The 22,857-nt window shown below is 41.2% G+C and overlaps 1 protein-coding gene across 1 annotated transcript in view; it reads left to right on the top strand.

The window, feature by feature from the left end:
* Positions 1–1,066: 1,066 nt before the first annotated feature.
* Positions 1,067–22,857, top strand: part of GNE (glucosamine (UDP-N-acetyl)-2-epimerase/N-acetylmannosamine kinase) — a 35,597-nt gene continuing 13,806 nt past the window's right edge. Inside the window, exons 1-5 of the mRNA XM_021691809.2 lie at positions 1,067–1,085; positions 6,223–6,428; positions 13,277–13,728; positions 17,952–18,104; positions 20,215–20,427. Coding sequence (XP_021547484.1) covers positions 6,265–6,428; positions 13,277–13,728; positions 17,952–18,104; positions 20,215–20,427 — 982 coding nt within the window. The 5' untranslated portion in view covers positions 1,067–1,085; positions 6,223–6,264. The remainder of the gene's footprint in view (positions 1,086–6,222; positions 6,429–13,276; positions 13,729–17,951; positions 18,105–20,214; positions 20,428–22,857) is intronic.

Raw genomic sequence — 22,857 nt, 5'->3', positions numbered from 1 at the left:
TATTTTAAAAAATCTGTTAGCACTTCCTTACACAAATCCTCTTAAAGTCTGTCCTTTTGTGGCTAGTATGACCTTTTAGTAGCTCCAAGCTAGTTGCAGGGGAACTGCTTGTTCATAAGCACTCTGCAAATTACAGCTTCATCATTAATTAAAATACATGAAATGCAAGTTTTATTGGATTTGAAATGCAAAAGTTTTATTGGATTTGAAATGCCGGATGAGTTGTTAAATAGTTTCACCTGTGGTAAATTATTTAATGGTTGTAAAAAATGTTTTAATGTTTTGTAACACCAACTCATTCGAAGTTTGTCATTGGTGACTCGGTGATTTGAAAAGATCATTAAAAAGTCTTTATCAGGCGCCGTGGGAGCCCTCTTCCGCCACCTTTTCTGCGGCTGCCAAGTTCCCCTTTGGACATCCCCGGGCCCGGACTGGTGGGAGGTTCCCTAAAGGGGAGACCTAGGTAGAGCGCCTTATGATCAGCTGCTATCTGCCTTGTTTGGATCATTATCAACACTCCATCAGTCTTCCAGCAGACATGGTCCTGGACTGGCGAGGCATTATCTCAAGAGATGGCTCTGGGGCGGACCGGCTGCGCGACAGTATTGTTTTGGTGAGGGCCTACGAAATGCCTGAGGGAACAGAAGGCGTAATTCTCCCTTGGGTGCAAGGCCAAAACAACTACCACGTGTGAGGACCCGGGTTCCCCAGCGTGCGTGTAGCAGCGGAGGAAAACGCGTCGGGGCGGTGAGCACTCACCCACCCGCCACGACAACGGAAGACACTCCGCCCCCCTCACCCGGCCCCTTCCAGAAACCGTTCGGCAAGAGGGTGGGGCCTGGGCGGGCGCAGCCAATCACAGGGTCGCTCTCAGGTTACGTAAGGGCGCGTTCGCCGATTCGGTGCTGGGGGTAGGCGTGCTGAGGCGTGCGGGGCTGGGGTCGAGACGAGAGTCCTCTACGCGCGTGGCCGACTTGCGGAAGCTGCGGGGGCGGACTTGCGCGGGCCCGCCTTCTGGTGCTGAGTTCAGCTCTCGCCCGCGAGGCGCGGCGGCGGCGTGGGAGGGAGCTGCGCGCCAGTGTCTGGTGAGAGCCCCGCGTCGGCCGGGACTCAGGGGACGGGCCGGGGAGAGCATCCTCCGGGCCCCCACGGCCTCCTTCTTTGACCCCTGCCTCGTGGCCTCCGCGGTCTGGCGGAGGCCTCGGACCTCCCCGTGTCCCCAGGCCCGCACAAGACCCGGGCCTCGCCTTGTCTTCCGCAGGCCTACGTGCCAGGGCCCCTCTGTATTCCCGTCACGGGCTCCGTCTTGTGGCCCATGGAGCGGACAGGTTCATTGCGGGCCCAGGGCGAGTAGCCGGCGGCCCGGAATGACTCCAACCCAGGGGCAGTGCTGTCCGGTAAGGAAGCAGGCTGTCCCTGGGAGATAGTGAGGGTTCTGTTACGGAGGTGCGCAAAGGAAGGCGGCGAGCTCCTTGACAGACAAGTTGCCCTGGGGTGTAAAGGGTTGAACTAAAAGATGATATTGAAGATCTGCGCCCAATCCTGACTACGTTCTGAGTCTGGGCTTCCTTAGAAGTTTGATAGGCGTTTATCTTTTCGCCCAAATCTGAGCACACCCGTTAAATTGTTAGAGCACGATAAAGTATTGTCTTCTCTGAAAGAGAGGAGGGGTGCAGTTTAGCATCTGTAGAGGCTCTGGAAGAAGCCAAAGCAAATTACAGCTCAGGAATAGGTTTGTGAATTTCAGGCCGTTTTTATATAGCCCCTTATTAATCCTGAGTCTCATCCCCGCTGCACGGAGGGAAGAGTGATCGGTTATGTTCTTTTCATTGCTATGGGGCCTGGCAGGAGCTGGCACAAAGGTCCATGGATGTTAATGATCGGATATTAGGCGAACACTGGATGTGGCAGTATCCTGCGTGCTGGGTTTGATTTTTGGTTCTGGCAATTATTAAATGTGATTTGGGGCAAGTAAATTATTTTGGCTGTACCTCAGTGTCCCCCTCTGTAAAATGGGGCTAGTGAGAGGGCTGTCAGGATGAGATGGTTAATGCTTATGAAGCTCTTAACACAGTGCGTAGCACCTCAGAAATACCTCTCAAATGTTTGCTGTTACGGTTTCCTCTGCTCAGTGATTGCTTGAGCCAAATGTTTGTGAGTCTTTTTCCACAGTTGAGTGGAATATTATTCTGGAAAGTGTTGAATACCTTTTGTCAGTATTTAAAATGGTCAGTCTTGAGAGAATGCAGGAAGTGGTCTTTAAGAATTGGGTTTCTCAGAGATTGCCAGTGAATTCAAGATGAAAGCATACTTCTCTGGCATTTATCTGTATTTTAGTTACAATTTTGGAATTGATAGGTGAAATGGGGGCAAATATCCAATTCCTCCTGACTTTCTGAGCTTTAGGCTTGAGGGGACTATGGACAACATACCTACTTCATAATACCTGTTTAAAAGAGTTCTTGTTTTTAAGAATGAAAATTTCAAATGTGCTTAAAAGGACAGAAGACATATGACACCTTGTACCAGTCACCAGGATTTAACACATATTAATATGTTACCATGTTTGTTTCACATTTCTGCTTATGGTATGATTTTTTAAAAAATAAATGTTAGCTAAAGCCTGAAAAGCCCCATTTTTCTTTTCCTTCCCTCCCTCTCCAAAGGTAACTGCTTTCCTGAGTTGGCGTGGAACTTTAGATCAATAAACAACATACAGTAATGTTTTATAAATTTAAAAAAACTTACAAAAAATGGTACCCTATTGTAACTAACTTTTTAGAATTTGCTGTTTTCCTCTAATGTTCTGTTTCTGAGATTTATTAATATAGACAAATACAGACATAGTCCATACATTTTAATTGCTGTCTGGTATTCCATCATGTAAAGAATCGAGTTTTATATTGTTTGCTTTACATTGTACTTTATGCAACTTAAATTTGTCCTATTACAGTTTAAGTCCATTTTGCCACTCATTATTTTGCCATTTATTCATTCTATACTGGTCATGGGGACTGTGATCATAGTTCTCAGTATAAAAATGTATCTTTGGGTATGACCTCTTATCCAGAGCAAATAGTAATGTATACTGTGTTGAGAAAAAAATTTACTAATTTTGTTTCTGGGGATTCTATTTGGAAAAGTGAACTAGTTAAGATCTATTATGTGGCCTGGTGTCAGGTACTAGGTTTAAGGTTTCTAAAAATTAGAGACAGGGTCTTTCTCAGTTCTGTGTCTCAGCTTTCTTTATAGTGCTCTGCACAGAGTAGATACTAAATGTTTGTGACATTGATTATTTTTACTTCTGGGTCTCTCATAACCCTTCATATATTTAAAGAGATGGCCAGCAATTTTCAAAACTTTGCACTTTTGGTTTTGATATTTCCAGTGACTTTAGACTTTGCCATTTTCTCATTCAATTCAGAAACATAATTAAAAGCATTTTGAAAAGCAAGGTATGCAACATCAGTTTGTAGAATGTTATCAGTTGTATAATATATGCTGTATGTATTTATAAGCAAATACATCTGTATTTATATATGCATGGTTTACCTATAAAAGTATAGATGAGAAACTAGTAACTCATAGGGAGAAGTATGTGGCTGGGGAACACAGATGAGAAGACTGTTTGCTATATAGCCTCTTGTGATTTCTCAGTTTTAAACCATGCGAAAGTACTCCCTAAGAAAAAGTTAAAATTATTTTAAAAAACCCCAAACTTCTCTCCTTAAAGAGGCATTTTACCATATTTTAAAGACTTAAGTTCTTTCCTGAAAAAAACTTTGGTCTTAGTAACATTTTTGCCTTTTCATAGTTGGTTTATTTGGCTAGCTTACTCTGTTTTGGTAGAATAACCTTTGAGTTACTTGGTAAATACTAAACATTTTAGTATTGTGAGGCAGAGTTTATGTTCTTTTAAAATAAAAACAAATTGACCAACCATGAATGATTTGCCTCACCCAGCAAGTTGGATATCACCAGCAATTTATTCAGCTCAAATTTAATGATCAGTGAAGGAAGGATTATTTATAAGAACATTTAAGACAACCATTTTTGGAAAAATATTTTTGTCTTTAATGATTAGGGAGTGCTTAGATCTAATGAATACAACTCTCTTGACAGAATGCCTATATCATTATATCATAAATGCTTTCTGTTGGGTGGAGTTAGCTTTTACTGGAGATTGTTGAGTTCAGAATGGGCCTAATGATGGGGCAGTTTGTGTACTCACAGAAGTTTGAGCCTAATAGAGATGAGATGGCAGCCGATGAGATTTCCAGTGGGTTTTAGAGTTTACACTGATCTAAAGGGCAGGTCCCCTTCTACTGGCATCCTTACTCAAGCTTCTTTGTATTCCTGATTGCAAATTCTAAATATTGACACACTTCCTCAAGCAAAAGCATTGAATCTGTGAGGTGGAATTTTACATTGATATAGAGAAGTTTAAATGCTCCATAAAACATCTCTTATCCCTCGCTCCTGATTTTTACTTTGAATGGAGGGTATAGATGGCGGGAGGGAGGGCGGACGTGGGCAGAGAAGTTGAGCAAAAGTATATATGTGTTTGGTAGGGCCATAGTGCTCAGAGGAAGGCAGCAGCTAAAAGGGGTGAGGTGAAGAGGAACTGAAGTTTATGTGGAGGTTTTAACAAAGCGGCAACACTTAGACTGAGTTTTGAAGATAAGGAGGAGCCCAGGCCAGAGGAAAGGAAGTTTTACCTAGAGGTGCATACGTCTAGAGAGGCACAGAGATTTGGAGACTCACTGGTTGAACGCAGGTACTTGGTATGGCTTTGGCACAGAGTAAGGGTAATTGTAGGTCAAGGAGAAATGGTTGGAAAGATGGGGTAGGTCCAGATCAGAATTTGGACTTTATTCATAGGTTGTGTATTCTGTTGAGCATGATAATCAAATTTGTGAACTTTGGAAAGATCACTCTGAAAGTCTGTGGGAGGCAGGGCAAGACTAGAGATAGGCAAACTACTTTGGCAGTTGTTAACAATGGTTCAGACCTAAAATGAGAGGTTAGACTAGGGGGTATCCTGGTGGGGATAAAGAGGAGGAGCTAGATTTGAAAGATATTCAGGAGGTGGAGGAGGGGCGCCTGGGTGGCTCAGTCAGTTAAGCGTCTGACTCCATCTCAGCTCTGGCCTTGATCTCAGGGTTGTGAGTTCAAGCCCTGCATTGGGCTCCACGCTGGGCATGGAACCTACTTAAAAAAAAATTCAGGAGGTGGAATTGACAGGGTTTAGGAGGTACAGAGTAAGGGACGGAGAAGACAAGGATGTTAAGGGTCAAGGCATTTGGATGAATGGAAGTTCATAACTGAGTTAGAGAACAAGGAAGGAGGAACAGAAATGAGGAAAAAAATAAGTTCAGTTTGGGCCATTGACTTTAAGGTGTGTATGGGTCAGGAGATACCTGGTAGGCATTTGGAATTGTCAGAAGTTTGTAGGCAATGGCTATAGGGACTAATGAGGCCTTGAAGGTAGGGTTTTTTATTTTTTCTCTTCCTCAACACTAATCGCGGTGCTTTGTATATAGTGGGTATTTAGTGTGAGGGTGAATAGATCTTATCCCTTATAAGATGTGATCTTGAATCTTGGGGAAGTAATTTCCTCTCTCAAGACATGTGTTTCCCTTTCTGTAAGAGAGGGAGTTGAACTAGATCAGTTGTTTTCAGTAGTTTGGTATGTTGGGATCAGTTGTGAGGTATGGTGAGTAATTTCTAACTAATAAAGAGCTGATGTTTGCTTGCCTTTTAAATGGGAGCTGATCTATGTCACTGTTTCTTAATTGCATTCCAGTTTGTTTTCTTAAGTGTGAGAGAAAGGGGTGGAATTAGTTGGCAGGAATTTCCTAGCTCTGGATATACCAGTGGGTGTGTCACATAGCAGCAGGGGTGGAAAAAAAGGCTAAGAAGCACTGTATTAAATGGTGGTTAAAAGGCTTAGAACTAGGGGTGCCTGCGTGGCTTAGTCGTTAAGCATCTGCCTTCGGCTTAGGTCATGAATCCCAGGGTCCTCAGATCACATTCCTGCTCTGCAGGAAGCCTGCTTCTTCCTCTCCCACTCCCCCTGCTTGTGTTGCCTCTCTCGCAGTGTCTCTCTCTGTCAAATAAATAAAATCTTTAAAAAAAAAAAAAAAGGCTTTAGAAAATTCTGTGTTTATGTCTACGATGTTTCATTCTGTTGATAAATAATTTTTATTTTTGCAACTTTAGGAACTCTATTTTAATAACCTCTCAAAACAAAAGAAACAAGTCATGGAGAAGAATGGGAATAACAGAAAGCTTCGGGTTTGCGTTGCTACTTGCAACCGTGCTGATTATTCTAAACTTGCCCCGATCATGTTTGGCATTAAAATGGAACCTGAGTTCTTTGAACTTGATGTGGTGGTACTTGGCTCTCACCTGATAGATGACTACGGGTAAGATGAAAGCATTTTCTTACGATATTCTTCATTGCAACATGGTGTACTAGAGAGAGCTTGGCTCTTGTGGCCATGTGGACCTCTCTTCAAATCCCGGTTCTCCCTCTTAGTTTTTATATGGCCTTGGAGAAGTTGCATCTTCAGGTTCCTCAGTTATAAAATGGAGTGAAAACCTATGGTGTAGGTTACTGTGAAGAATGGAGGCAGTGATAGAAAGTGGCCATCGCAGTGTAGCTGCTTAATAGGTGCTTGATAAATGATAGCTATAAATATTTTTATTATTACTTGTTGCATTCAGGAGAAATGCCACTTATAAATATATGTTGTGTGACTCTAATAATGTAACTTCCTGTAATATGTTTTGTGAGTTCTAATGGTACTACTTTCTTAAAACTCGTGTATAGATTGACAGCATATAAAGTAGTAGATATGAAACAAGATTTTAAAAATCTAATTTACAAGATAAATTTGAATGTTATATTGCCATTGGTATTTATTTTGGTGTTTGTCATTAGGTTTGTTATTGGTCACAGTCTAAATTTGACAAATGAAAGTTGGGAAATCTTTGAGGGAACAGAATGTTTAAACCAAAGATGAACATTCATTTTGTTCTGGGTAATAAAGTGGCATTTAGTGCACTCTTGTGGCATAAAAACATAATGCAGCTTCCAAAGATGGTCAGTAATACCATATTATATATGAAAGAAGCTTGTGTTAAAGTAAAATCGCCTTTTCAGACTATTCTGTAAAAGCAAGGCAATAACAACAACAAAAGCAAACAAAAACCTGCCTCTAAAAACCAGTTTTCTCTAAGAAAATACTTAAAGGGTAGAGGAGAAACTGATGCATAGCTCAAAAATCCATAGGTTTTAAAAATATGAAATGAATTCTGGCTATCTAAGAAAATCCACTGGGTTTTCTTACATAGGACAAAGTAGAAGGAAAATTTTAGCTAGAGCCTGAAATGAAGTGTAAGTGTGTTCTTTTACGTCTTTGAGAGAAGTTTGATGGGAAGATTAGTAGGACAGAGGCTCTCAAGGAAATTGTGTTGCGTTTTCCTGTCTGCCACAGTAAGGAAGAGTGGAAAGGCAGTATTTGTCTCGTGAGACTGTTAAATAGGACTCTTGACTGGTACTTAATGGAAAAGTCATGTAAAGTACATTCTAACATAAGTTGGTTGCCACTGGGAGAGGAACTGGATGACTGGGAGACAAAAGTGAGAGGGTAGCCTTTTCACTAGAGAACCTTTTGTATCTTAAATTTTTTTTTTTAAAGATTTTATTTATTTATTGGAGAGAGAGAGCACATGAGAGGGGGGAGGGTCAGAGGGAGAAGCAGGCTCCCCGCCGAGCAGGGAGCCCGATGCGGGACTCGATCCAGGGACTCCAGGATCATGACCTGAGCCGAAGGCAGTCGCTTAACCGACTGAGCCACCCAGGCGCCCTGTATCTTATATTTTAAACGATGTGCATGTATTATCTGTATTTCAAACACATTAAAACAAAAAAATAAGCTACCCTCTATTTCAACTACTTGTATACTTAAAAAAAAAAACCCAGCATTTTTATACTCTTTAAGAACTGGGTGAAAAAGGAAATCAAATAAGTAACAACCGACTAGTTAGAAATTCATTTGTTCATTTATTTCATGTGAGTACGTGATACAAAATATTAAAACATTTTAGAGTAATTTTAGGTTTACAGCAAATTTGAGCAGAAGGTACCGGGGTTACCCTGTATACCTCTCTGCCTCCACACATGCCTAGTATCCCCCATTATCAGTGTTAGCCCTCCACCTCCAGGGGTACATTTCTTTACATTACATTTTGAGAGACAGAGCATGCGTGTGCACGCAGATGTGGGAAGGGGGGCAGAGGGAATCCTAAGCAGGCTCCACACGCAATGTGGAGCCCAATGCGGAGCTTGATCTCATGACCCCAAGATCATACCTGAGCTGAAATCAAGAGTCCGATGCTTAACCGACTGAGCCACCCAGGCACCCACCCAGGTGGTGTAAATTCTGTATGTTTGGACAAATGTATAATGACTCGTATCTACCATTATAGTGTCAGAATTGTTTCACTGCCCTAAAAATGTGTTCTATAACTATCTCCATAGATTTTACCATCTCTGTAGATTTGCCTTTTCCAGAATGTCATGTAGTTGGAATCATATAGTATGTAGCCACTTCAGATTGGTTTCTTTTACTTAGTATTATGCATTTAAGTCTCCATGTTTCCATGTATTTCCATGGCTTGATAGTCCTTTTATTTTATTTTTTTAATAATTTATTTATTTGAGAGAGAGTGGGAGAGAGAGAGAACAAGAGCAGGGGGGAGGAGCAGAGGGAGAGGCAGACCCCCCGCCGAGCAGGGGGTCCGATGCGGGACTCGATCCCAGGACCCTGGGATCATGACCCGAGCCGAAGGTAGACGATTAACCGACTGCACCCAGGCACCCTTGATAGTCCTTTTTAGCACTGAATAGCCCATTTTCTGGATTTACCATAGTTTACTTATTCATTCATCTACTTGGGTATCTTAGTTACTCCCAAGTTTAGGCATTTATGAATAAAGCTGCTGCAAATATCCGTTTTTCAGTTTTGTGTGGACATAAGTTTTTTAGCTCCTTAGGGAAATACCAAGGAGCCTGATTGCTGGCTTGTGTGGTAAGAATATCTTTAGTTTTATAAGAAACCACTGAGCTGTCTTCCAAAGTGGCTGTATCATTTTGTGTTCAGGCCATCAATGAGTGAGTGTACCTGTTGCTCCACTGTGCTTGTCAGCATTTGGTGATATCAGTGTTCTGCTTTTGGCCATTCTGATAGGTGTGTAGCAGTATCTGTTTTAATTTGCATTTTCATGATGACATATGATGTGGAGCATCTTTTCATATGCTTATCTGCCAATTTTACATTATCTTTTGTGAGGTGTCTGTTAAGGTCTTTAAGGTCTTTAGTTCATTTTTAAGTCAGAGTGTTTAAAAAATTTTTTTTAATAAAATATAAAAAGGGGTGCCTGGGTGGCTCAATTAAGCGTCTGACTCTTAATTTTGGATTAGGTCATGATCTCAGGGTCATGAGATCAAGTCCCATGTCAGGGTCTGTGCTGGGCGTGGGGTCTGCTTGAGATTCTCCCTCTTCCTCTACAGCCCCCTCCATCGTGCACAAGCAGGTGTGCACTCACTCTTTAAAAAAAAAAAAAGTTGTTTCACTGTTGAGGTCTAAGCCCATGGACCAGACAAATTCTAAGGGAAATTAGAAAAATCTTTTGGACTGAATAATAAATATTATAGTATATTAAAATTTGTGGGTATAGATGAAGGAGTGCTTGGAGGAAAAAATACTTCGGGTGAAAAGGAGTTTAGGGGGGCTCCTGGGTGGCTCAGATGGTTAAGCATCTGCCTTCGGCTCAGGTCATGATCCCAGGGTCCTGGGATTGAGCCCTGCATCAGGCTTCCTGCTCAGCGGGTAGTCTGCTTCTCCCTCTCCCTCTATCTACTGCTCCTCCTGCTTGTAATCTCTCACCCTTTCTGTCAAATAAATAAATAAATAAAATCTTTAAAAAAAAAAAAAAAAGGAGTTTAGAGAGGCACCTGGGTGGGTCAGTCGGTTAAGTGTTTGGCGTTTGAGGTTGTCCTTGGGCTCAGGCAGCCCCACATCGGGCTTTCTGCTCAATGGAGCCTGCTTCTCCCTCTCTCTCTGCCCACTGCTCCCTCTGCTTGTGCTCACACTCTCTCTGTCAAATAAATAAATAAAATCTTAAGAAAGTTTAGTTAGTGGTCTGTTTTCACTTTATAAAGCAAGAACAGGATGAGAAAACCCCTAAGAAAGTAGAAGGTAGGAAACGATGAAGAGTGGAAATCAATGACACACAAGTAGATTAAGCAAGAGAATTATACTTAAAAATATTAAGTTGACAAATTCCTAACAGAGCCTAAGAAAAAGGGAACACAGATTACCAATACAAGATGGCAAAGAAGATATCACTACTGATCTGATAGCCATTAAAAGAATAAAAGAATATTAGGCCAACAAAGTTGGCAATCAATTTATATAAACTGGACAAAATCCTTGAAAAAACACTGCTTACCAAAATAACACAGAAGAAATAGAAAATATCTATAGCCCTGTATCAAAGAAATTGAATTCATTATCAAACACTTCCTATAAAAATTTCCCGTAAAAGCGAGGTTGTCATTTATGAGTTCTATCAAACATTTAAGCAAGAAATAACATCAATCTTTTTAAGTTTTGGTTTTTTTTTAAGATTTTATTTATTTATTTGAGACAGAGAGAATGAGAGAGACAGAGAGCACATGAGAGGGGGTAGGATCAGAGGGAGAAGCAGGCTCCCCGCCGAGCAGGGAGCCCGATGCGGGACTCGATCCCGGGACTCCAGGATCATGACCTGAGCCGAAGGCAGTCACTTAACCAACGGAGCCACCCAGGCGCCCAATCTTTTTAAGTTTCTAAGTTTAATTCCTGTACAGTTAAAATACAGGATCATATTAGTTTCACAATATAGTGATTCAACAATTCTTTACTCAGAGCTTGTTATAAGTATACTCTTTACTCCCCATGACCTATTCCCACCCCCCTTAACCATCAGTTTGTTTTTTACAGTTAAGAGTCTGCTTCTTGGGGTGCCTGGGTGGCACAGTTGGTTAAGCTTCTCATTCTTGGATTTGGCTCAGATTGTGATCTCAGTGTCATGAGGTCGAGTCCTATGTCGGGCTCCACACTCAGTGCAGAGTCTGCTTGAGTTTCTCTCTCCCTCTCTTGCTACCCCTCCCCCAATTCTCTCTCGTCTCTCTCTCTAAAATAAATCTTTAAAAAAAAAAGAAGTATGCTTCTTGGTTTGTCTCTTTTTTTCCCTTTGTCTGGAAATAACACCAATCTTACATAGACTCTTTTAGAAAATAGAGGAGCAGGGAATTTTCCCAGATTGTTATATGAAGTCAGCATAATCTTGGGGCGCCTGGGTGGCTCAGTTGGTTAAGCATCTGCCTTTGGCTCAGGTCATGGTCCCAGGGTCCTGGGATCAAGCCCCACGGTGGGCTCCCTGTTCAGCAGGGAGTCTGCTTCTCCCTCTACCCCTCCCCCCACATGTGCTCGCTCTTGCTCTCAAATAAAATCTAAAAAAAAAAGTGAGCATAATCTTGATAATAAAACCTGACAAAGACATTGTAAGAAAAAAAATTCAGTCTGGTATCCCTTATGAACCTAGACCTAAAATAAAAAAAAATTAAATCACATCCAGCAATATAAAAAAACAGATAATACATCATAACCAAGTGGGTTGATCTCAGGAAAATCAAGATAAATATAACATTTGAAAATCAGTGTTACTCACATATTAACAGAATATAGGGGAAGCACATATGATCATCTCAACAGATGTCAAAAAAGCATTTGACAAAATTAAATCAGTTATGATTAAAAAAAACCCAACTCTTAGCAGACTTTGAATAGAAGGGAAATTCCACAATCTGATAAAGGCCATTGGTGGGAAAACCTATAGCTAACATAAAAGTAAGCTTTCCCCCTGAGGTAGAGAACAAGGTAAGGATTTTTGCTTTCACCACTTCAACTTGTGCTGGACATAACAGCCAGTGCGATAAAGTGAGAAATAGACAAAAAGACATAAAGATGGTCTTTGTTTAGAGAAAACATGATAGTTTTATAGGAAAATTCCAGAGAATCTATAAGATGACTACTAGAACATCCACATGATGTAAAATGATGTATGTAAAGAATCTTTCATGATCTGGGAAAATATTGTATGAAATGGATTAAATAGATTATACAGTTGTGTTCTCAACCATGTTAAAATGTACATAAAGTGGCTAGGAAAAAATAATTTACACTGGTATTGCTGAGTGGTAGGTTTAGGGATGATAATTTTATATTTTCCAATTAAAAATATAAAAATAGAGTTACATTATATATGTTCTAAATATATATATAGGGGAAAAATCCGTATCTTTTAAAATCTATTCATAATAGGAAACCTTGAGGCATTGAGAATTGCTGCTGTTACTGAAGCATGAAGCAGACTTGAAATTGTGTTTCATAGCCAAATTTTTTTAATTACAAAAAAAATTATTTGAGAGCGAGTGCAGGGGGAGGGGCAGAGAGAGAGGGAGGAGACTCCCTGCTGAGCGCGGAGCCAGACTCCCAGGACTCCTGGATCTTGACCTGAGCTGAAACCAAGAGTTGGCCACTTAACTGATTGAGCCACCCAGGCACCCTTCATAGCCAATTTAATGCTGTAAAATCTACATTTACACCCCATTCAGAATTATGGTGCATTAATGGTACAGTACAAATTCAGAAGATAATTTCCATCGCTCAGAAATTTATAGTATAGTGACATGTCAGGTATCCTAATTTCCTTTTTTTTTGTATTAAAAAAAAGCACTTTGCTTTTATAAGTAAGTTTTTTTTATTAGGTAGCATATTTCTTTTTAAAAAATGTGTAAAAAGAGAAGTCAACCACCAAAAACTTTGGTCTCTGTTTTAATAAAAAAAAATTCTCCTTCAGGTGTTTCTCTATCCAGGTATTGACCAGGGCACTAGTGAGACTCTGTAGGTGCTGAATGTGGTACATCTTGATCTGGGCAGTGGCCACAGGGGTATTCATGTAAAATAATCAGGCGATCTGTACACTTACGATCTTTGCTTTTCAGTTTTTGTAAGTTATACTTCAGTTTGTCTATTTTAACGAGTAGATTTTAGAAAATATTTCTCCCTTCAGGGTTGATGTTAGATTGCTTTTTTCATATGTTTTTATGGCCCTGTGTTGAAGAACATTCTCTCATATCTTTATTTCTCTTGTGCTCTAGGAACACATACCGCATGATTGAACAAGATGACTTTGACATTAACACCAGGCTACACACAATTGTTAGAGGGGAAGATGAGGCAGCCATGGTAGAATCAGTGGGCTTGGCCCTAGTGAAGCTACCAGATGTCCTTAATCGCTTGAAGCCTGATATCATGATTGTTCATGGAGACAGGTTTGATGCCCTGGCTCTGGCTACATCTGCTGCCTTGATGAATATCCGAATCCTTCACATTGAAGGTGGGGAAGTCAGTGGGACCATTGATGATTCTATCAGACATGCCATAACAAAACTGGCTCATTATCATGTATGCTGCACCCGAAGTGCAGAGCAACACCTGATATCCATGTGTGAGGACCATGACCGCATCCTTCTGGCAGGCTGCCCTTCCTATGACAAGCTTCTCTCTGCCAAGAACAAAGACTACATGAGCATCATTCGGATGTGGTTAGGTATGTATCAAACTTTATTCAGTCTAATGGTTGTTTTTGTCCTCTTGGGTATGTTTCAGGTTTTTTTTTTTTTTTTGAAACTATTGTAGGTAGAATATTCCATTAGAATTCGGAAGGCTGAAGTTTTCGTTCATAGATCTCACCCTATGGTATGACTTCACCTCTCTGAGACTCACCTTTTCTGTGGAATAGTCTTAATGGATTGAATTTTTTAAATCTGTGCTATAATTTGGGGCGCCTGGGGTGGCTCAGTCGTTAAGCATCTGCCTTCGGCTCGGGTCAGTGATCCCGGAGTCCTGGGATGGAGCCCCGCATTGGGCTCCCTGCTCAATGGGCTTCCTGCTCAGCTTGTGTTCCTGCTCTCGCTCTCTCTCTCTCTCTCTCTGTCGACTAAATAAATAAAATCTTTAAAAAAAAAAAATCTGTGCTATAATTTATAGAATGAATGCTTTTAATCCATTAAATATGCTGTGGGTAAATATTTAGTTACAAGGACAGATCCTGATATAACAACAAGGAGGGAAAAACAAGCTACAAAATTACATGTATAATAGGATGCCATTTTATTTTATTTTATTTTATTTATTTTATTTATTTTTTTTTTAAAGATTTTATTTATTTATTTGTCAGAGAGAACACAAGCAGAGGGAGAGGCAGGCAGAGGGAGAAGCAGGCTCCCCGCCGAGCAAGGAGCCCGATATGGGACTCGATCCCAGGACCCTGGGATCATGACCTGAGCCGAAGGCAGCCGCTTAACCGACTGAGCCACCCAGGCGTCCCAGGATGCCATTTTAATTAAAACTATAACATAATGGAAAGATTAGGAAGTATGTATACCAAATCATTTATAATGTTTATTTCTGGTTAGTAGAGTTGTGTGTTTTGGTTTTTGTTTTCCTGTATTTTGTTTTTTGGAGAATGAAAAAACTTTTTTTTTTAAATTTTTTTTTTTTTTTTTTTTTTTTTTTTAAGATTTTATTTATTTGCGAGAGAGACAATGAGAGACAGAGAGCGTGAGAGGGAGGAGGGTCAGAGGGAGAAGCAGACTCCCTGCTGAGCAGGGAGCCCGACGCGGGACTCGATCCCGGGACTCCAGGATCATGACCTGAGCCGAAGGCAGTCGCTTAACCAACTGAGCCACCCAGGCGCCCTGAAAAAACTTTTTTTTTAAAAGACTTATTTATTAGAGAGAGGGGGTGGTGGTGGGAGAGGGGCAAAGGGTAGAGGGAGAGAGCGAGAGAATCCCAAGCTGACTCCATGCTGAGCACAGAGCCCGACTTAAGGCTTGATCCCATGACCCTGAGAGCACGACCTGAGCTGAAACCAAGAGTTGGATGCTTAACTGACTGTGCCACCCAGGTGCCCCTGAAAAAACTATTTTTAATTTTAATGTCTTTCATAAGAGATTGTTGGAATACTCAGATAATGTTGAAAGCAGTAAGCTATAAGTACTTATTAACATAAGGGATTGTGGTGATTATAATTAAAGCAAAAGTCATAGTTGTACCGTTAGGATTATCTCTGTAAATAGCCTTAAGTTCTGAAATCTTCACTGATCAATGATCTAGCTTCCTGGAAATTATCTTTTTTGAATAAGAGGCAAAGGAAAGTTTTATAAACAGAATGTCAATTGCTTAATTTATAGTGAGAGTACTATCTAGAGGGCAAATCAAGACCAATCTTAGACATTTGGGACTCTGCTTTTTTAAGAGGTAGATCTATAGTATAATGAAATTAATGAATAGAAAATTGATTTAGTGTGGGGCACCTGGGTGGCTCAGTCGGTTAAGCCCCTGACTCTTGATCTCAGCTCAGGTCTTGATCTCAGGGTCATGAATTCAAGCCCTGTGTTGGGCTCCACACTGGGTGTGGAGCCTACTTAAAAAAAATTGATTTAGTGATTGTGTATATATATATTTCTAGCAAGTGGGGGGAGGGGCAGAGGGAGAGAATCTTCAAGCAGACTCACTGCTGGGTGCGGAGCCCACCATGGGGCTCGAACCCCAAACCCATGAGATCATGACCCTGAGACAAAACCAAGAGCTCAACTGACTGAGCCACCCAGGTGCCCTGTGATTGTGTATATTTTTAATTTTGATCACATTAGAACAGGAAAGGAATAGGGCTTTCCTACTAATGAGTTAATCCAATCTATGTATTTCTTACCGTTGGACAGATATTAGTTATCAAGGAGTCTGTCTAGATAATGCCAGTGGAATAAATTCTGTCTTTTCAGGCTCTCCTTTTTGTATGCTTTTTTTTTAGATTTTATTTATTTGAGAGAGAGAAGATGAGCCAGGGGAGGGCCAGAGGGAGAGGGAGAAGCAGGCTCCTGCTGAGCAGAGAGCCCAATGTGGGACTCGATCCCAGGACCCTGGGATCATGACCTGAGCCGAAGGCAGATGCTTAACCGACTAAGTCACCCCGGCGCCCCTCCTTTTTGCATGTTTCTAAGTATACACTCTTGCATTCTGATTATACTGTTTGCTCTAGATGGATTCTGAAAAATTTAGTATTTCTGAAAAGCTTGTAATGAATAGCAAATAACCCTTATAAAGCAAAATGTGGCAAGATTGTACTTGTGGGGCTTACGGTTCTACTTGGAACCATTTCAGCAGTTTCTTTATGAAAAGAAGGATGACGGGCACCTGGGTGGCTCAGTTGGTTAAGCGACTGCCTTCGGCTCAGGTCACGATCCTGGAGTCCCGGGATCGAGTCCCGCATCGGGCTCCCTGCTCGGCAGGGAGTCTGCTTCTCCCTCTGACCCTCCTCCCTCTCATGCTCTCTGTCTCTCATTCTCTCTCTCTCTCAAATAAATAAATAAAATCTTTAAAAAAAAAAAAAAGAGGGCACCTGGGTGGCTCGGTCGTTGGGCGGCTGCCTTCGGCTCAGGTCATGATCCCAGAGTCCTGGGATCGAGTCCCACATCGGGCTCCCTGCTCAGCGGGAAGCCTGCTTCTCCCTCTCCCACTCCCCCTGCTTGTGTTCCTGCTCTCGCTGTCTCTGTCTCTGTCAAATAAATAAATAAAATCTTGAAAAAAAAAAAAAAAAAAGAAAAGAAGGATGACAAAATAGCAAAAAGTAGATTTTTTTTTTTTAAGCCATTGGAAAAGAAAAGACAATGAGTCTAAGCCACCCACCCCTGCCAGTATGTTTTGTGCAAAACCTGTAACTGCTTCTCCACCTGCAACTTCTGATGGCATCACTCTGCTCATAGGAAGAATAGGATTGGGTAGGCCACTCAGAGCATGCAGCTGCGTCATCAGAACATGAATAAATAACAGTCATAGTAAAAATAGTAGCAAAGTTAAAAAGGGGCACCTGGGTAGCCCTGTTAGTTAAACTTCCGACTCTTGATTTCAGCTCTGGTCATGATCTTAGGGTCGTGAGGTTGGGCCCTGCGTCTGGCTCTGTGCTGGGCATGGAGTCTGCTTAAGATTTTCTCTCGCTCTCCCTCTGCCCCTCCCCCTCCCTCTCTAAAAAAAAAAAAGTTAAAAAGACTTGTTAAATTCCTAATAATGAAAGAAATACCACAGTAAATAGAGAACTTTACAACATGAAACAAAATGATGATACCTTAATGGAAAGGGTTGTGTAGAAGGGCTGAGTGAGACAAAGCAGAGTGACGTCAGAAGTTGCACATTGAGGAGCAAGAGGTTTCGTGTTTGGTCTCTTCCTTCCAGTTCCCACCAATGAGAAAATGCAGTAGCCAAGAGACATAAACCTTAGAAGGTGGGAGGGTGTCTCTAGGAAGGTAATGATCCTACGCACTACAGGGAAATAGCCATTTCTGGTTTTTCTTGTTCTCTTATTTATGTTAGCTATGCATTAAAGTAATCTTGAGCTTCATCAATTCATTAATATTGTTGATAATTCATTAGAAACACTGGTTAGAAATGGGGAAGATTTACATTTTTCTAATGCTTTTAAATATTTTGGATTTTAAAGCAACAGATTCTTGTGACTACTGCTTAAAATTATATATTTTTGTTTGTGGTAGCAAGCGCCTTTGTAAAATGTTAACTTTGCTAGATTCCTGGACTTGTTCCTGTGAGTTCTTACTGTTTGATCCTGTATTCAGATACTCTGCCTGGAATGTGGCAAACTGTTTTGTCCTTAGAATTTTTAAGCACAGACTTTGGGGTCTTGCTTTTTAGAATTTGCTTCTTCCTCTTTAAGATTCTTAACTAATGAAGCAGTGTGGTTTGATTTTCTTTAAACAGGTGATGATGTAAAATCTAAAGATTACATTGTTGCGCTACAGCACCCTGTGACCACTGACATTAAGCATTCCATAAAAATGTTTGAATTAACATTGGATGCGCTTATCTCATTTAACAAGCGGACCCTAGTTCTGTTTCCAAACATTGATGCAGGTAATTGAAAATGAAGCTATGCCACCTACTTTTCCGATTTGCTGTTTCTATTATGTCTTCTTTTGACTGCGCCTCCTATCTTGCTTTTATCATTGAAGCCATTGTAGTCTGAAATGCATTCCAGTTGTCAGGGGATCACCAAGTTTGTAGTAGATGGAAGTTTGTGATGTTTTTGCCGAGTTTAGTAGAAACTGAATAGGAAAGAAATACTACAAAAAATTTCTCCAATCTCCACTGTAGTTCCACGTTTAGTCTCTTCCTTCCAGTTTCTACCAATGAGAAAATGTAGCAGCTAAAAGACATTAACCTTAGAAGGTTGAAGGGTGTCTCTAGAAAAGTAATGATCCTAGTGAGTGCAGTAAAGTAGCCACTGTTATTTCTTGTTCTCTTATTTATTTATATTAGCTATACCTTAGTCTTGAGCATAGGCAGTTGAGATCTGGAGTCCCCAGCCAGTTCATCCTCAAGCCTGACCTGGTTGACCATCTACTGGTGGACGATACTGTAGCCTTTGGTGCTGGTGAGACCTTAAGCAGGTTAATGGGAAGATGAGATATAAATGAGCAATGCAGAGCAGGACCTGACACTGCAGAATTTTCAATTACTGGTTTAGCTGAAAGCACTCATTGCTGAGCTTTTAGGCATTTTTTGATGAAGGAGGCAGGACCCTTCCCTGCAGTACCAAGATGTCACCATCTTACTCTGAAAGTATCCCTCTCTTAGTGTCTCTTGAATTATCTTTTCTGTTAGGGGAAACAATGTAGGATGTTAGTTGGAAAAAAAAGAAATTAAGAACCCCCAACCCAGGTTTCATCCAGGTAATGTACCGGTATCTCAAAAACCTTAATATTGATTCTTCTAATCCTTTCAATTTTCTAAAAATTTGGTAATGTAATTATATGTCTCTCATTCAGTATTCATTGTCAGCGATACTCCATTTGTTATATACTTTCCTGATTGTATACACTTTAGAATTAGAGATATTTTTCCCCTAGGAAAATAAAGGGTCCCAGGAATACCTAAATCATGTCTGCTACTCACTTCTCCTCCTCACAGGGTTTTTGATAAAATACACATAAGGAATAATAGGGAAATAATCATGGCATCTCTTTATCATTATGTGGTATAGGGCCCAATTCCCCAATGTAGGAGAACAGAAGTAGTGTCTGGTTTAGGCTTAAGGCCAGAGAAAGCCTTCACTGAGCCCAGATCTGAATCTTGGAATAGTACCATCTTCTGGTGTACCAAATGCTGCAGTAATTATAGTCAGTAACTGGCATGCTCTGGCAGGACTGGGCATAGAGAGAGGTGGTCAGGCCTGCTGTAAAGAGTTACACCCTGAGTCTGTTACCTACCTCACCACATAGAGAATGTTAAAAAGAGAAAACACATGCATGTCCAGCTTCTCTTAAGTCAGTAGCTCCTGCCCACTGGTGAACACAGTGTGGTAACACGGTGTGGTCTCTGGTCCCTGTCCTGCTGTCTAACCAGTCTCGGTAGCAACCTTGTCTCCTAGATGGTAGCTAGGAAAGGGTGAGTAAAGGGGCAAGCTGAGAGGCATTAAATATTGCCTCCCCTCATACATGTTTAACATTAAAAAAACCATGCATTTGAAATAAAATGTCAGCTACAGTATCAGAATCTACGTGTGTTTTCTTGGAGCTTAGTCCATGTACGTGGGAGTGCTATCCAGTTGAGCTATTGTTAGGGTAAGTATGAGCATAGCTGAGGCGGAGGCTCTCTGATCAGCTGGGTGTGTGGAGCCTGAGACCTTTCAGTTCAGGAACTCCCAGCTTGAGAGAGAGAGTGCTGGCCTGTCTTGAACCTCTTAATTGCTGTTTAAGGTAGAGCTTTTATTGGGGCATCAATAAAAGGTACTTGCTTTGCTGAATGCTGTTTGAAAAGTCCCAAATGCTGCTATTTAAAGTTCCTAGATGAGTTGAAGCAGAGAGCTGACCAGACATTTTAGATAGTCATCATTCCTGAGAAGATCAGTAATTAAAATTACTGTTTCCCTAATAACCGTCGTGAATTCTATAGGGTGATTTCTTTAGGTGGAAATGGTTTATCTCATAAGCCATTTAACAGGTGGTCCTTTTCATTTTGACAGGGAGCAAAGAAATGGTTCGAGTGATGCGGAAGAAGGGCATTGAGCATCATCCCAATTTCCGTGCAGTTAAACATGTCCCATTTGACCAGTTCATACAGTTGGTCGCCCATGCTGGTTGTATGATTGGGAACAGCAGCTGTGGAGTACGAGAGGTTGGAGCTTTTGGAACACCTGTGATCAATCTAGGAACACGTCAGATTGGAAGAGAAACAGGTATTTACCTCAGTTTGTGTCTCACTTGACTAGAAATCTGTGTGGCATCAGTGGCTCCTGCCCACTGGTGAGCGCAGTGTGGCCACTGTCCTGCTGCCTGACCAGTCAGATTGGCAGCTTTGCCTCCCCTGGTGGCCAGTACCTAGGAGAGTGTGAGGGGAGAGGCATGAAATATGGGCTCCCCCTTACACATCTGTGACCTTTTTTTCATCATATATTTGAATTATTACAAGGTTTGCATGTATTGGTGCTGGCATGCATTTTTATGAACGAGTGAGAGAATGAGGTTAATGACGAGTTGTCGCCTAAAATCTATAAATAGCACAAAGTGATTTTTGTTTTTTTTAGGGCTCTGCTTAATATTTTTATTGTCTTTGTAATGTCAGAGCTAAGATTTTCTTAGCTGATTATGGTCTTTGATGGCTGTGTTTAAGATAGAATGATTGTGTTTTAAGTATATGAATGCTAGTCTTTCATTTGTGGGTACAGTAGAGTGCCTTTAGTGAGTACTCCAGAGCATGGAAATTCTAAATAAGATGCCCCCTTAATAACTAAAGTATAAGAAGGATTGTTATTAATGAATTTACTAGCTGAGCTAGATCTCATTATTAATATTAGTCCAAGTTCTAGTAGTATCCATGCGAATATATTTCTGTAGCTAATGGAAAAATGTATATACTTTGTGGACAAAGAACTGGACTAGAATCAAAGAGGTTAGTTCCAGCTCTGCTCTTTCTGTGTTCATAATTGCTACCCTAATTTTCTGTTACCTTTAGGTCTTCCTTCTCTTTCATTCCCAACATACTACTTTGTTCCCCACTTCACAGAGAAAATACAAACCATTGAATTGAAATTCTCTCAACTTCATTCATTAAGAAAATATTTAATAAGCACCTACTATGTGTAGGCGCTGGGATTTGGCAGTAAACTATACTAACCAGGACTGAGCTCTCATGTAGCTTTATTCTAGTGGGAGGGGAGATAGATGATAGACCAAAAAAAAAAAAAAGAAAGAAAAAGAAAAGTATCAGACGTTCTGTGTGCTGTGCAGTCTGTAACACAATGTAATATGGGATACATTAGATGGCATAAGGGAAGGCTCATTGAGCAGATGACACTTCAGCTGAGACCTGAGTGACAATGAATCTGCTATGTGAGAATCAGGGAGAAGCAGAGGGAACAGCCAGCGTGAAGACCCTAAGCTGGGAACAAGCCTGACGTATTTGAGAAACAGAAGAGCCAGTGTAGCTGTAAGGTAGTGGGCAAGAGGAAGAGTGATACAAAATGATGTAAGAGAAGGAGGCCGACCTTTGTAAGCCAGGGTAAATAATCTGGGATTTTTTCCTGAGTATCATGGGAAGCCATTTATGGGAGGTGGACACCATGTGACTTGCATTTTGGAAAGACCACTCTGCTGCTTTATGGAGAGTGGAATGTGGTCGGACGGGAGTGGAAGCAGGGAGACCAATTAAGAGGTTATTTCAGGTCATATGAGAGATGGTACTGGCTTAGAGTACCTGGTAATAACAGAGATGGACAAAGGTTAGATTTGGGGTTTGTTAGAGTACTTGCTGCTGCTTGGATGTGAGCAGTGAAAGGAAGAAACTTTTAGATTTTTGGATGGAGCAGTGGGGGTACTCTTTCCTGACATGGGGGACGCTGCAGGAGGAACACATTTGGGAGGGGTGGAATTAAGAGTTCTCAAATGGCCGTGTTAAATTTGAGATGCCTATTAGATTTCAAAGTGGACATGGCAAGCAAGCAGCTAGATAGTTCTAGGAGAGTCAGAGTTAGAGATAGAAATTTTTTTTTTTTTTTTTTTAAAGATTTTATTTATTTGAGACAGAGAGAATGAGAGAGACAGAGAGCACATGAGAGGGGGGAGGGTCAGAGGGAGAAGCAGGCTCCCCGCCGAGCAGGGAGCCCGATGCGGGACTCGATCCAGGGACTCCAGGATCATGACCTGAGCCGAAAGCAGTCGCTTAACCAACTGAGCCACCCAGGCGCCCTAGAGATAGAAATTTGAGAGCGATTGGTATGTGGATGGTGTTTAGTTAAGATATCAGTTCATTTGCTGTAACAGAGAGACCCAAAATAATAACGCCTAAGTAAGTTAGAATTTCTTTGTTTCTCATTGGTATAGCTCCACGGTCATCAGAGAATTAGCCTCTGTCTGTCTTCTTGATAGATGCTCCACCTCTTGCTGTCAAGTCCACATTTTAGCCATTGGGAAGGAAGAGAGGAAAGGTGTCCTTCCTTTTATTTTTATTTTTTTAAATATTTTATTTATTTATTTGACAGAGACACATTGAGAGAGGGAACACAAGCAGGGGGAGTGGGAGAGGGAGAAGCAGGCTTCCTGACTAGCAGGGGGCCCAATGTGGGGCTCGATCCCAGGACCCTGGGATCATGACCTGAGCCGAAGGCAGA

Source organism: Neomonachus schauinslandi, chromosome 13 (assembly GCF_002201575.2).
Source record: "Neomonachus schauinslandi chromosome 13, ASM220157v2, whole genome shotgun sequence".
Classification (NCBI taxonomy): Eukaryota; Metazoa; Chordata; class Mammalia; order Carnivora; family Phocidae; genus Neomonachus; species Neomonachus schauinslandi.
This window is presented reverse-complemented; position numbering and strand designations above follow the sequence as displayed.